This window comes from Ptychodera flava, chromosome 7 (assembly GCF_041260155.1).
Source record: "Ptychodera flava strain L36383 chromosome 7, AS_Pfla_20210202, whole genome shotgun sequence".
Taxonomy (NCBI): Eukaryota; Metazoa; Hemichordata; class Enteropneusta; family Ptychoderidae; genus Ptychodera; species Ptychodera flava.
In genome coordinates this window covers 36918468-36933295 of record NC_091934.1, presented here as the reverse complement: position 1 = coordinate 36933295, position 14828 = coordinate 36918468, and the positions used below count along the sequence as shown (strand labels likewise).

The following is a 14828-nucleotide window of genomic DNA, read 5'->3' as shown; positions in this document are numbered from 1 at the left end:
ATCCTTATAGTTACAGTCCTGCAGCTTCTGCTTCAACGCGGTTATGTAGTCTTGCACCGATTCGCCTGGCTTCTGGTCCCGCTTCAGGAAATGGAAGGCTCCAGCAAGTTCCATCCGCGCTGGATCGTAGTACTTTTCCAAGCACGCCACAATCTCTGCTAGCGATTTGTCGGCAGACAGTCCATGTAGCCGATAATGACATGCTAATTAGATGCATGTGTACGGAGTTACAAGTTGGCCTTGGCGGAGTTCCAGTATATCTGTGTCAAGTATCAACTAAAGTTACACTATTACACATTAGAAGCGAGATTGTTGTTACACCTACCGGTATATTACTACCTTACCTACGTCTGATTAACCCGGCATCTGTACGAAGTTGCGTGCTAAGTTATGAAGTTAGATAGGACTGGTTGAGGGCGTCCTACACATTCCAATGTGTACGTCGGGGGGACTTACATATAGTTACAGAGTTACAGTAAGGGAACTATGCGGGCGGCCTGTACCAAGTTGCGTACTTACATAGTTACAGAGTTAGGCTGCGGGAACTATGCGGGGGGGGGGGGGGGGCTGTATCAAGTTGCGTACTTACTTAGTTACAGAGTAAGGCTGGGTGAACTAAGCGGGGGCCTGTATCAAGTTGTGTACTTACTTAGTTACAGAGTTAGGTTGGTGAACTACGCGGGGGCCTGTATCAAGTTGCGTACTTACTTAGTTACAGAGTTAGGCTGGGTGAACTACGCGGAGGCCTGTATCAAGTTGCGTACTTACTTAGTTACAAAGTTAGGCTGGGTGAACTACGCGGGGCCTGTATCAAGTTGCGTACTTACTTAGTTACAGAGTTAGGCTGGGTGAACTACGCGGGGCCTGTATCAAGTTGCGTACTTACTTAGTTACAGAATTAGGCTAGGGGGTATGCAGGGGCCTGTATCAAGTTGCGTACTTACATAGTAACAGAGTTAGGCTGGGGAACTAAGCGGGGGCCTGTATCAAGTTGCGTACTTAGTTAGAGAGTTAGGTTAGGGGAACTAGGCCGGGCCCTTTACCAAGTTGAGTACTTACATAGTTACAGAGTTAGGCTGGGGGAGCTATGCAGGGGCCTGTATCAAGTTGCGTACTTACTTAGTTACAGAGTTAGGCTGGGTGAACTACGCGGGGGCACGTATCAAGTTGCGTACTTACATAGTTACAGAGTTAGGCTAGGGGAACTATGCCGGGCCCTCTACCAAGTTGCGTACTTACTTAGTTACAGAGTTAGGCTAGGGGAACAATGTAGCATTTGAAAACCTTAACATCACAATTTCTTGACTTCAAAACACATACGAAGGTATAATGTTACAATGTCATAACAAATCGCATTTCTTCAAATATATGTTAGATGTGAAACCCCGATTTTATGATAATATTTTCATTGAAAATCTGCGTCCACGAACCACACTCACTTCATTCATTTTGTCATAAATTTCATCTTCTTTTCACTGCCATGGTTTTGTCTGATTCATAGTCTACTTTTCTTTTTACGCATTTATAAGTGTTTCTTGTTGCCCTACCACCCTGCACGTCAAGGTACATGCCACAGGCAGGGTTTGTAAGTTATGTTATGTATTATGTGTGTGTGTGTGTGTGTGTTCGTGTTAGCAATGTGTGTCTGTGTTCGTGTTAGCAATATGCCGGCTCATTGTTATCAGGTGTCCTTCCTTTGACCATCGATGGATACTGCTAATTGGCGGGCGAATATGCGGAGCAAACTTCTTGCTCTATTGTTATGTTATGTTATGTTATCTTTATTTATTAAAGTGTCATGTGTGGACTTATATAATGCCACACCCAGCCCCTAGGGCTTACAAGACACTGGAGTAATACAGTTCTTTAAGTTATGAATAAATAAGCGTAAACATACTTAAACATTATACATAAATTCGTTTCTCTTACAAAAAGCATTACTTACAAAGTTTGCTAGGTCTACAGGCATGACTTTCATTAAAAATTCTAGATTTTCATCGTCGCCCTTTATATCAAAATGTGGGGATATTTCCATCTATTACTAACTTCTCTTCATTTACCCATAATAGAAGGTTCGGATTTCTGCGATATTATTACACCCTCGTTACGTGCAATGTCACTTTCAGCTACTGCGTTATAAAGTGTTACAACTTCCTCTTCATTCATTTCCGATTTGGCGCTAACTCTCCTGTGAATGCACTCCATTACCAGCGTTTATTCGATTTTCCATTTTCCGGTGTTAACTATTTCATTGGAATCGCACATATACTCAAGACCACATACTTGCTTTAATACGACCATTTTTTTGCGTTTTCTACGTTCTTTCGGTTCACTTTCTGCCTCCATTACAACTAGCCTTTGCCCGAAATTGTTTTCACAAAAAATGTGAAAGAGGCTCCCCCTTACTATCCAAAATGTTTTTTTTTTCGAATTTGTGTTTGATTCGTTTCGATATGTGTTGCTACATTCTTATCCGATTGTTTGTGTTCATATAATGTTTGTTTCGCTTCGGATATATGTAGGGATTTGCATTAGTGTGTACGGTAATGTTTTGTTTGTGTGGGGAAAGCTTATTTCATAGAGTGGCCCTTTGATGCTTGCGTTTTGAAACCCGAGTGTGGTCTCTCATCAGTCGCAGTGTAGATTCTTTCCTCAGTTTGTGTTTGTTAAAATTTATTTTAATGCATTTTAGTGTTCTTGCTCTTCGAGTAGCGAGGCAAGTATATCAATGTTTGGGTCTTGTTGTGAGTCTGTTTGGTGGTCCGGTTTGTTTGTTCTATTTTTTTTTACTTCTGTAAATTTTGTTTTGACTAGTGTGTCTTTTAGATTTTTGTTTATCTTGTAAGCAATGATTGGTGATTCTGGGAATACATTCCTTAGTGTTGAATCCTTCTCCATTTCAGCCCAATGTTTCAAATGACTTCCCCTAAGATCTTTTGTTTTGATGTATGGGCTTTATGTTGTGCTGAAAATGAGTTTGTTTGTTGTTTCTTTACGTGTAAGTTGCGGTTTGTTAGTGTATTTTGGATAATTTGGTCTATTTTTGCTGTTATTTTCGTAATTTCGTTTTGTATTCTCTGTCGAGTAGTTTGTAAAGAAAGCGACTTTTCTAGTAAAGTCGTCATTGTTGTTACAAGTGCGAGCGTATCTAAGGATTTTGCCTTTGATAAAGCCATTAACAGTTGCTGTCGGGTGACACGATTCTCTATGTAGAAATTGGAATGTGTCTGTTGGTTTTGTATGTGTTTTGATGTCGAGGATATTTTCTTTGTACTATTGTAGTATCTTGCACCTACATCAATATATGTAATTTCTTGTGTTGAGCTTTCGAATGACAACTTAAATGTTGGGTGCATTGTGTTGATTTTTTGGATGAAGTTTGTGAGTTCGGTTTGTGTTCCGAGAAAGATTGCAAAGTATCATCTCTGAATCTTTTCCAGAAATGAATGTTGTTGTGGTTATTTACGATTATGAAAAGTAATGTTGGCTATTTCCGGTGAGGCGTTTGATCCATGCTGCAGTCTCGGGTTGGCAGAAATATTAATTGCCTGTTAAATTCAAAACAATTTAATTGCCTGTTAAATTCAAAACTGTTGTGTTTGAGAATTAATGATAGCATTTCCATTAATTCTTCCGTGGATCATTTTGATGCTGTATTTTGTTTCATGCGAGGTTTGCGAGTTTAGTGTTCACTGATTAGCCGAATTGCTTCGTTGTGAATTGTCTTTGTGTACATTGACACACGTCGAGTGTAAAAGTTCCATTAGCTGTATCTTCTGGCGATTTTTCCGTTAGTTTTGATTGAAATTATCACTGGCTAATGTTGAATAGCCTGTCAAATAACAGAGAATCGCATATTATTCGGAAACATTACGTGCCCTACAACTAAATAACATGTGATTTTACAACGAAAATTTCAATTTTTGTCCGGACAGAAATACAAACTGTTGACACGCGGATTGCAACGTAGGCATTCTTCTGCACCTGTGCGAGCCATTTACAGCAATTTCAAAATAATATTCATTACTTATGCCCGGTATTTACGTCGTAGTCCATTGTCCGAGCACGTTGCGTAGCCAAATGTCTGGCAATCACGACGCAATGTTGTTTTGATCCCGCAATAAACGTGAACTTGTACAACGCGTGATCAGCATTCTCCCCAGCACGCTGAGCATGCCAGACGTCAACAAACGAGCTCGGAAGGGCATCACGTTTGAACAAAAATTAGCAGTTTTATGTGGCTATAACATCACTAATCATGTTTGATTCTTCGTAAAACAACATTTTGCAACAATTATGAGCCCCAACATGGAATTTTCCGAGGTAAAAAATGGTCAAAAGTTACAAATAATGGCCCTTTAAGAGAAATGCCTGTTAAGGACATTTGTCTTTTCTATTTCTGGTATGAAATTTGTTGTATCTTTTATATATGTTGGTTGTTGCTGAACTTGTGGTTTTATGAAGTAATCCAGGAATTTGTAATTCTGTAAATGGGACTGGAGCAGCCACTGATTATTGGGCTGCCTGCAAATTTTGAGTTTTCAGGCGGCAGTTTGTGAATTGTAGGCAATGAGCACCACTGTGGAGTACGGACATTTATGTTTTTGGATCAAGATACTTATAAGTATCATGGTCGATGTGTTTGTTCTCGTACATTTAGTTTAATAGTTTGTGTACTATTTTTTACTGTTTCTTCTGTGTCGTCACTGCCAAGTTGTGTATAAGTGTAGGTTATCGCCCGCTTGAAACGTAAACAACGAGGCGGAGCCGAGTTGTTTTACGTTTCAAGCGGGCGATAACCTACTTATAAGGTGGGTTTACACGTGTATTTTTTTAAACCTGAGGGAATCTGATTTGTCGCTCTGTAAATATTCCTTATCAGCGATCTAAGCGATCTCACGTTTACACGTCATACACAAGGTGAAAATTTAGTTCGGGTCAAGCGAAAGGAATAACGCCACCAACAATACAGTAGTCTTCGTAAACAACGTATAGCCCGTACATCGAAACGACAAAAATCAAGCAAGCTCTGACAGAAAACTGGAGTGAACTTGATAAAGACGAAACACTAAAAAAAACTCTTCCAAAACCAACCAATAATCGCATATAGAAGGAACAGAAATATAGGCGACACACTTATAAGCGCCAGACTTCACAAAAACTACAATAGCTCAAACTCAGGTTCACACGAACCTACACAAACACAACAAGACCAAACAGTAGACATTCTAGCTTCCCTACCAAACGTAAGTGGAACAACATATTATAAAATAAAAACAATCAACCATTCAACACGTCTCACCAATAAAAAATGAATTTTAAGCGACTGATGAAGAAAACTCTGTTTTCGAAACGTAGGGCCAAAGGAACACAGTGTCAGTAGTCTCTCCGCTCCAGTGCGGATTAACACAGGACACGTAGATTACGGGTACGTCTCGCCATGGCCAAGCAACATTTTACATAAAACACTTATATTATACACAATATCATACACAAAACGCAAACAACCCAAATATGAACGATGTGTGGAGTTGCTTTCCCTTTACTACCAGTTGCTTTCCCTTTACTACCTACAACTCGTCGTAAAATGGCATCGTTTTTCTAGCTCTGCCACTACGACGGTTGTTGTCGGACACGGACTTGAACTGAGCTGGCAACCGTTTGATTTTGTTGTGGCATTGTTCCGCTGTCCTCTCGAGTCCCTTCTCCCTGGCATTAGTAGCCTGATCTCTTCCTGCGGCCAATTGTTGCCGCGATCGCGAGAGCTTACTTGAACACCGTCCATTGTGGTAATGACCGCAAGCCCGAAGACAGGATATAGTTCGGCGTTTAGTTCGGTGTTCTGGTCACACGTGTAACTAGGCCATTGTTTACTACGGAGCACCGAACCTGGACAAGCCCTCCGACACCACATTAATTTAGTTCTTTGTTAGTTCGGTGTTGTCTGTTTACACGTCCAACTGACACAGGTTTAAATTTATTCCGGTGTCAACTCCGGACTTAACTCACATGTGTAAACCCCCTATAGCCGTCGAGCTAACAGGGAACCCAGGATTAGCGTTTATCACTCCTGTCAGGCAGTGCTTACGATTAAAATGTTTTGTTTTCAGGCAACCTAATTTTTCCCATCAGACCACATGACATCGACTTATCACATCTTGCGTTTATCACTCGTGTCACACTGCTTACGATTTTAAATGTTTTGTTTTCGGGCCACGTAACTTGCCCATCAGACCACCATGACATTGACACGTTTCAAATCAGGGAAAAATTTACCATGCATAAACCACTCACACACCTACACATGAAAAATAACAACTTTATGAGGTTATCAAGTTATCTTCATTCTTTATTATCAATAAATCATAGAGCGTACGGTCTATGGATAAATTGCGAACAAAATACTAATGTGTTTCAAGCCGGTGATGACCGACTTATAGCCGTCCAGCTAACATGCATGACAGTCAATGAGTCAAGAATCCTTTGTAACCTATATATCATCAATCATCTAACTCTGAAAAATCAAAGTTTAGGTCAAAATTTACATCCGAATCTGATGATAATATCACGTCCTTGTACTGGAAGTTCTTATGACGGTAGTGTGAATCGCGAGGTTTCTTGAACTTCTTCGAGTAGTTTGCACTACGCACAGTAAGTCTGCTTGGCGTTACAGTTGCGGTTCCTGCGCTTAGGTAGTTGAGACAGTCGGGAGCATACGGTTCACCTTCTTTGTTTCTTACCTCCATTACAAAGTGGCTCAGGAACACATCTAAATCATCAACACCAAACTCTGCCAGATTGTCTGCCATGGGAATTTGTAGCTACTTCCCCAAAACCTCTGTAGCATTTCTCGCCTCGGCCCACTCATTCCACACGCGGAGACTCCAGCTTGTGGTTCTTCTGGTGTTTTGCGGCACTCTTCCACACACTTTTTCCTTAATATCTCTTCAGACATGACATGGAAGCGAATACGAATACGTGCTGCAGCCATCGTGGTCTTCAAATTAGTTTTCTTTGGAGGCAAACCTTTGAGATGTTACTCGCTACACAATAAGGAGCTTGAATGAAAATCACGTGTTCATCTTGCGTTTTCTAATACCCTTACTGTCGGCGACGCACATCCTAGCACTAATTTATATAATCTCAATGATATTAGGTCGTGTGTATTTTTTTCAGGTCGTCTTTCACATTAACACCTCTATGGTTTTCTTTCAGTACTTAATCATTTATCACCCGCTTCCAAGTTTTCTTTCAGTAGTTAATCACTTAATCACGCAAAAACCCAGCCACATCCGATAAGTCGTCCTGAGCAACAATTTTAATCCTCAAACACATCAACTGCTGGGTAAACATTTTGACAGAATCAGGCTATAAAACTGAGTGTTGAGTAATTGCCTTTCCCCTTTGTGTTCGTAATCTTTTGTGTTCACAATGACTATGCCCCAAACCTTGTCGAAGGGTTTTATGGTCGATGATAGGGTCACCATACAAGCCCTCGCGTACTCCCCCAGCAAAACTCTGTAACTAAGTATGTGATGAAATATGTATAAGTTGAACTCTGTACTATATACTCTATGCAGAAACAAGTAGTGACACTGTTAATGCTCATTGGGCAGCGCCCTCAATCGGACATTACCGTTTGTTCTTTTGTTATATATTACGTTGTTTATACGTTGCAGTTCAGCCATATTGTATTAAAAGTACGCAACGTTACTTGTGCGTTGTCTGTGTATTTACTCGACCATCACATGGTGTCAGGAGTGGTACGTCTACTAACGACGACAGAGTTAAAGAACTCACAATCAGGAGCAACTAGCGACCAGTCTATAGCTTATAGAGGAACCGCAGTCGACAAGCGACAACGTTGAGAGTCCTGTTCAGCTACCCACTCGACGGCCACATGGTTGCAACCAGTGCTGAAGCAAAATACAGCTCACGAGTACGATGTTGACAATCACAACTACTGAGTCGAACACAATAGGCCAACACGTCACAGAATACAACAAAAGGACCGAGAGAGACTAGCACAGCCCTCCTTTAACAGCGCCAGTATTGCCATAAGAATTTTCACTCTTTGAGCACGCCATAAACAGTTGGGTTTGCCAGACAGAACACCCGCCATTTTGTCTCCGTTCATCAAATGGTATAAAACAACTACTAGTGCCAGCAATGCCTCAGGATTTCAACTACTAGTGCCAGCAATGCCTCAGGATTTCAGATTGCCAGATCTATTATCCCTGCAAAGCAACATTGCAGAAAATTGGAGGCGATTCAACAAGACTTTGAAATTTTACTGTTGGCACAGGAAGCCAATAACAAACCAGATGCAGTGAAAATAGCCAGATTGCTAAATACAATAGGACCAGATGCGCGTGAACGATATAACCAGTTTGCATGGGGAGAAGATGAAGACAAAACTAAGTACGAAGTTGTGCTTAGCAAGTTTGATACTCATTTCCAAGGCAAGAAGAGAATAGTATTTAATCGATACAAATTCTGGAGTGCTGAGTGGAAAGAAGGAGTGGAGTTCATTGATCATTTCACAACCCTACAGAAACTAGCGGCACAGTGTGAATTCTCAGAGAAAGACAACATGATACGTTACAAAATAATATTCTCTCTGAATGATAATGAACTGAAAGAGAAACCTCTGAGCATCGATGACATAACACTAGACAGTGTGCGTGACAAATGCATCGCAGCAGAGACTACCAGGAAAGAAGTGAAACAAATGACAACAGGTACAGCTGAAGAAAAAACTATTGAAGCAATCAGAAGACGTGGTAAAAAGATTGCAGAGGAGGTCCTCAATCAAAACCCATGCAGAACAGCAACCCAAAACACAAGTGTGGTAACTGTGGTACCAGGCATCCACCAAAGAAATGTCCTGCCTATGGGAAGGAATGCCACACATGTCACAAGAAAAACCACTATGCTAAAATGTGTAGGAGCACATCACGAAAAAAGGTGGTACATACAACACAGTATGACTATCAGTCAGGAAAGTGTCTATGAGATAGGAAGCGTTCTCACAGTAAGCAACATAGTAAAGACCAGACAAGCCTGGTTTGAAGCAGTTGAGGTCGCAGGTACACAATTCAAATTTAAGGTAGACACCGGTGCGGAAACCAATCTGATTTCATATAAAGCATGGAAGAAAGTTGCCAGCCGACCAAAGCTGACAAAATCAAAGGTCACACTGCAAACACTTGATGGCAGCAAGATTCAACACTATGGCAGCGCAAGGGTCACTTTCAAGGTCAAGGACATGCAAACTGAAGCAGAGATCTTTGTCACCAAGCAACAAAATGGCCCAATACTTGTCTACATACAGCTACAGTCTTAGGTTTGGTTCAGCGAGGTGAAAACTCAAGCCGACACATCAACCAGATCTCGTCAGGAGACTACAAAGGAATCACCAGGAACAAATAAAACATGATTACAGATCAGTTTTTGATGGAAAACTTGGTAAATATCCTGGACAGTACACAATCAGACTAACTGACGACGCCGAACCAAAGATAAACGCTCCAGGGCAAATACCTCACAAAATGAGAAGTCAACTTAAGACAAAGCTAGCAGAGATGAAAGAGCAAGATGTTATAGAGGAAGTTGACCATCCCACAGACTGGGTAAACAGCATGGTATGCACAGAAAAGAAGGATCATAGCTTAAGACTGTGTCTGGATCCCAGACAATTGAACAAATAATAAAACGCGAACATTACATGATACCAACCTTCCAAGAAATAATTGCCAAGCTGGGCAAGCCAAAGTTCTTCACCATTTTCGATCAGTGATGGGCCTTCTGGCAGGTTCAACTCGATGAAGATTCGAGAGATCTGACCACATTTCAGACACCCTATGGCAGATACTGATTTAAGAGAATGCCCTTCGGTATTTCCAGTGCGACTGAAGTCCTGCAGGAAAAGGGCTTCCAGGTATTTGGTGACATTGAAAATGTCCACATAATTGCTGATGACATGCTAATAGCGACAGAAACAGAAGAAGAACATGATGTAACACTCATCAAAGTACTAGAGCGAGCTCAGGAAAATGGTGTGAAGTTCAACGCTAGAAAGATACAGTTTAAGAAGAATGAAGTGGTGTACCATGGCATGATAATATCTGCAAGTGGAATACAAGCTGATCAAAGTAAGATCAGAGCCATAGAAGATATGCCTGAACCACAAACAAACAAGATCTGCAGCGATTCCTGGGTATGATCAATTACCTGTCACCCTTCATCCCAAACAAAGCTCAGCTGACAGAGCCACTACGACAGCTTGTAAAGGATGGAGTACCATGGTTATGGGGAAAACAACAGTAGAAAGCGGTAGCAAGGATAAAGAAAATCCTCAGTTCTCACGAAGTATTAAAATTCTATGATGAACACAAGCCCCTCACAATTCAAGCAGATGCCAGCCAGAGTGGTATGGGAGCATGCCTTCTTCAAGATGGCCAACCAATTTCATACACGTCTAGACCACTCACTGAAACAGAGCAGCGCTATGCGCAGATCGAAAAAGAGCTGCTTGCAATTGTCTTTGCAGCAACCAAGTTTCATCACTACATTTATGGCCTTGACGTCACATTACATTCTGATCATCGACCCCTTGAGGCAGTCCAGAAGAAAGACCTACACAAGGTTTCTCCCAGACTGCAACTTATGCTGCTGAAGCTGTTGAGATATAGACTCAATATCACATACAAACCAGGAAATCGGATGCACATTTCTGATGCATTGAGCAGAGCTTACATCAGCGATAAGCCACAGCAAGATGAAGCACTAGACATGCATGTGCATTCAGTGATGACATATTACCCTGCTTCTCCAAAGAAGATTGACGAGTATAAAGCAACAACCATGCAAGATGACACATCACAGCTCATCAAGCAATACCTACGGAAGGATGGCCAGCAAGGAACCAGCTATCACCTACACTGCGTCCATACTATGATGTAAAAGATGAAATATATGAAGAGGATGATCTACTTTTCCTATCAAACCGATTAATCATTCCAGAAGGAGAGCGTCAATTTGCACTAGAGAGATTGCATGCTGGACACCAGGGAATGGAGAAATGCAAGACTTTGGCTAGAGAGATAATGTACTGGCCAAGAATAAGCAAGGATATTGAAGACGTCATATCCAGTTGCAAAGTCTGTCAGAAATTTCAGCGCAGAAGAAAAAACAAGAGAACCTATTCAACAGCATGATGTCCCTGATGGACCATGGCAGAAACTAGGTGCAGACATCTTCACATTTGCTGGAAAGGACTATGTCATCCTAGTTGATTACTTTTCAAAGTATCCAGAGATAGCTAGGCTCTACAGGAAAACAGCCAATTCAGTAATACAAGCAATGAAGATTATCTTTGCTCGCCATGGAATTCCAGAAACTATCATAGCTGACAACATGCCGTTTGGAGCAGCGGAATTTAGAGAATTCTCAAAACAGTGGAGTTCCAACTAATCACTTCCAGTCCTAGATACCCACAGAGTAATGGTGAAACTGAGAAGTACGTTGGCATCGTGAAGATGATGTTTCGCAAATGTCGAGAAGATTCTACTGACCCAAATCTAGCTCTATTACGCTATAGGAATACACCTATAACTGGATGATTATCATACAGTCCGGCACAGATGTTATTCAGCCGCAGACTCAGAGATGACATACCTTTGAAGCGAATCCTCCTCAAACCCAAACTGACGTCAAACTCCAAACAACAGTTGATGGAAAGACAGGAGAACCAAGCCAGATACTACAATAGAGGTAAGATAGACAGACCTCACTTCAAAGAAGGAGAATCAGTACATGTCAAGTGGACCCAGATGACAGAGAGTGGATACCAGCTGTTGTCAACAAGAGATATTCTACACCCAGAAGCTATGTAGTCACAACCAGCAAAGGGGCGAATGATGCGCGCAACAAGCAGATGCTAAACAAAGCCACTCAGAAGACAACAATTACTCCACCTTATCCAGACATCAAATCTGCTCCTTCAGATTCAGCTGGTACATCATCAAAACACACAGAACAACCAGCTGAGGGAACCACCAACCAATGCTTTGAATCCAGCAGAGGGTTGAGATCGTCGCAGCGGACCAGCAAGCCACCAGCATGGCACAAAGACTACATTGTGTCAACCAGCAGCATCCAGAGGAAGCCAGCTGGAGGAAGGGGTGTGATGAAATATGTATAAGTTGAACTCTGTACTATATACTCTATGCAGAAACAAGTAGTGACACTGTTAATGCTCATTGGGCAGCGCCCTCAATCGGACATTACCGTTTGTTCTTTTGTTATGTATTACATTGTTTATACGTTGCAGTTCAGCCATTTTGTATTAAAAGTAAGCAACGTTACTTGTGCGTTGTCTGTGTATTACTCTACCATCACAAAGTAAGTACTCAACTTCGTACATGCCCCCGCATAGTTCATCCAGCCTAACTCTGTAACTAAGTAAGTACGCAACTTCGTACAGGCCCCTGCGAAGTTCACCCAGTCTAACTCTGTAACTAAGTAAGTATGCAACTTGATATATGCCCCCACACAGTTCACCCAGCCTAACTCTGTAACTAAGTAAGTACGCAACTTCGTACAGACCCCCCGCGCAGTTCTCATAGCCTAACTCTGTAACTAAGTAAGTACACAACTTGGTACAGGCCCCCGCGTAGTTCACCCAGCCTAACTCTGTAACTAAGTAAGTACGCAACTTGATACAGGCCCCCGCGTAGTTCACCAGCCTAACTCTAAAACTAAGTAAGTACGCAACTTCGTACAGGACCCCGAGTAGTTCACCCAGCCTAATTCTGTAACTAAGTAAGTACGCAACTTGATACAGGCCCCCGCGTAGTTCCCCTAGGCTAACTCTGTAACTTAGTAAGTACGCAACTTCATACAGGCCCCCGTGTAGTTTCGTAGGCCTAACTCTGTAACTAAGTAAGTATGCAACTTGATACACGCCCCAGCGTACTTCACGCAGCCTAACTCTGTAACTAAGTAAGTACGTAACTTCATACAGGCCCCCGCGTAGTTCCCCAAGCCTAACTCTGTAACTAAGTAAGTACGCAACTTCGTACAGGCCCCTGCGTAGTTCCCATAGCCTTACTCTGCAACTAAGTAAGTGCGCAATTTGATACAGGCCCCGTGTAGTTCATCCAGCCTAACTCTGTAACTATGTAAGTAAGCAACTTGATACAGGACCCCGTGTAGTTCCCCTAGCCTAACTCTGTAACTAAGTAAGTACGCGACTTGATACAGGCTTCTGCATAGTTCACCCACCCTAACTATGTAACTAAGTACATGTAAGTACGTAACTTGATACAGGCCCCAGCGTAGTTCCCCTAGCCTAACTCTGTAACTAAGTAAGTACGCAACTTGATACAGGCCCCCGCATAGATCCCCTAGCCTAACTCTGTAACTAAGTAAGTACACAACTTGATACAGGCCCCTGCTAGTTCACCCAGCCTAACTCTGTAACTAAGTAAGTACGCAACTTGATACAGGCCCCCGCGTAGTTCACCAGCCTAACTCTATAACTAAGTAAGTACGCAACTTCGTACAGGCCCCGCATAGTTCCCATAGCCTAACTCTGTAACTAAGTAAGTACGCAACTTGATACAGGCCCCCACGTAGTTCCCCTAGCCTAACTCTGTAACTAAGTAAGTACGCAACTTTAAACACTCCCCGCGTAGTTCACCCAGCCTAACTCTGTAACTTCGAAGTACGCAACTTGGTACAGGCCCCGCGTAGTTCACCCAGCCTAACTCTGTAACTAAGTAAGTACACAGCTTGATACAGGCCCCCGCGTAGTTCACCCAGCCTAACTCTAAAACTAAGTAAGTACGCAACTTCGTACAGGCCCCGAGTAGTTCACCCAGTCCAATTCTGTAACTAAGTAAGTACGCAACTTCATACAGGCCCCCGTGTAGTTTCGTAGGCCTAACTCTGTAACTAAGTAAGTATGCAACTTGATACAGGCCCCCGCATAGTTCACCCAGCCTAACTCTGTAACTAAGTAAGTAAATAACTTGATACAGGCCCCCACGTAGTTCCCCTAGGCTAACTCTGTAACTAAGTAAGTACGCAACTTCGTACAGGCCCCTGCGGAGTTCCTAAAGCCTTACTCTGCAACTAAGTAAGTGCGCAATTTGATACACGCCCTGCGTAGTTCACCCAGCCTAATTCTGTAACTATGTAAGTACGCAACTTTATACAGGACCCCGTGTAGTTCCCCTAGCCTAACTCTATAACTAAGTAAGTACGCGACTTGATACAGGCCCCTGCATAGTTCACCATCCTAACTATGTAACTAAGTACATGTAAGTACGTAACTTGATACAGGCCCCAGCGTAGTACCCCTAGCCTAACTCTTTAACTAAGTAAGTACGCAACTTGATACAGGCCCCCGCGTAGTTCACCAAGCCTAACTCTGTAACTAAGTAAGTACGCAACTTGATACAGGCCCCCGCGTAGTTCCCTAGCCTAACTCTGTAACTAAGTAAGTACGCAACTTGATACAGGCCCCCGCGTAGTTCCCCTAGCCTAACAATGTAACTAAGTAAGCACGCAACTTTAAACACTCCCCCGCGTAGTTCACCGCCTAACTCTGTAACTTCGAAGTACGCAACTTGGTACAGGCCCGCGCATAGTTCCCTTGCCTTTAACTCTGTAACTAAGTAAGTACGCAACTTGATACAGGCCCCCGCGTACTTCCCCCAGCCTAACTCTGTAACTAAGTAAGTACGCAACTTGATACAGGCCCCGCGTAGTTCCCCTAGCCTAACTCTGTAACTAAGTAAGTACGCAACTTGATACAGGCC

The 14828-nt window shown here is 42.4% G+C and overlaps 1 protein-coding gene across 1 annotated transcript; it reads left to right on the top strand.

Moving 5' to 3' along the window:
• The first annotated feature begins 7900 nt into the window (after window positions 1-7900).
• Window positions 7901-9346, top strand: LOC139136475 (uncharacterized). Its single transcript, XM_070704201.1, has 2 exons — window positions 7901-7939; window positions 8306-9346. The coding sequence occupies exons 1-2, from the start codon at window positions 7901-7903 to the stop codon at window positions 9344-9346; spliced, it is 1080 nt and encodes a 359-aa protein (XP_070560302.1).
• Window positions 9347-14828: the final 5482 nt, after the last annotated feature.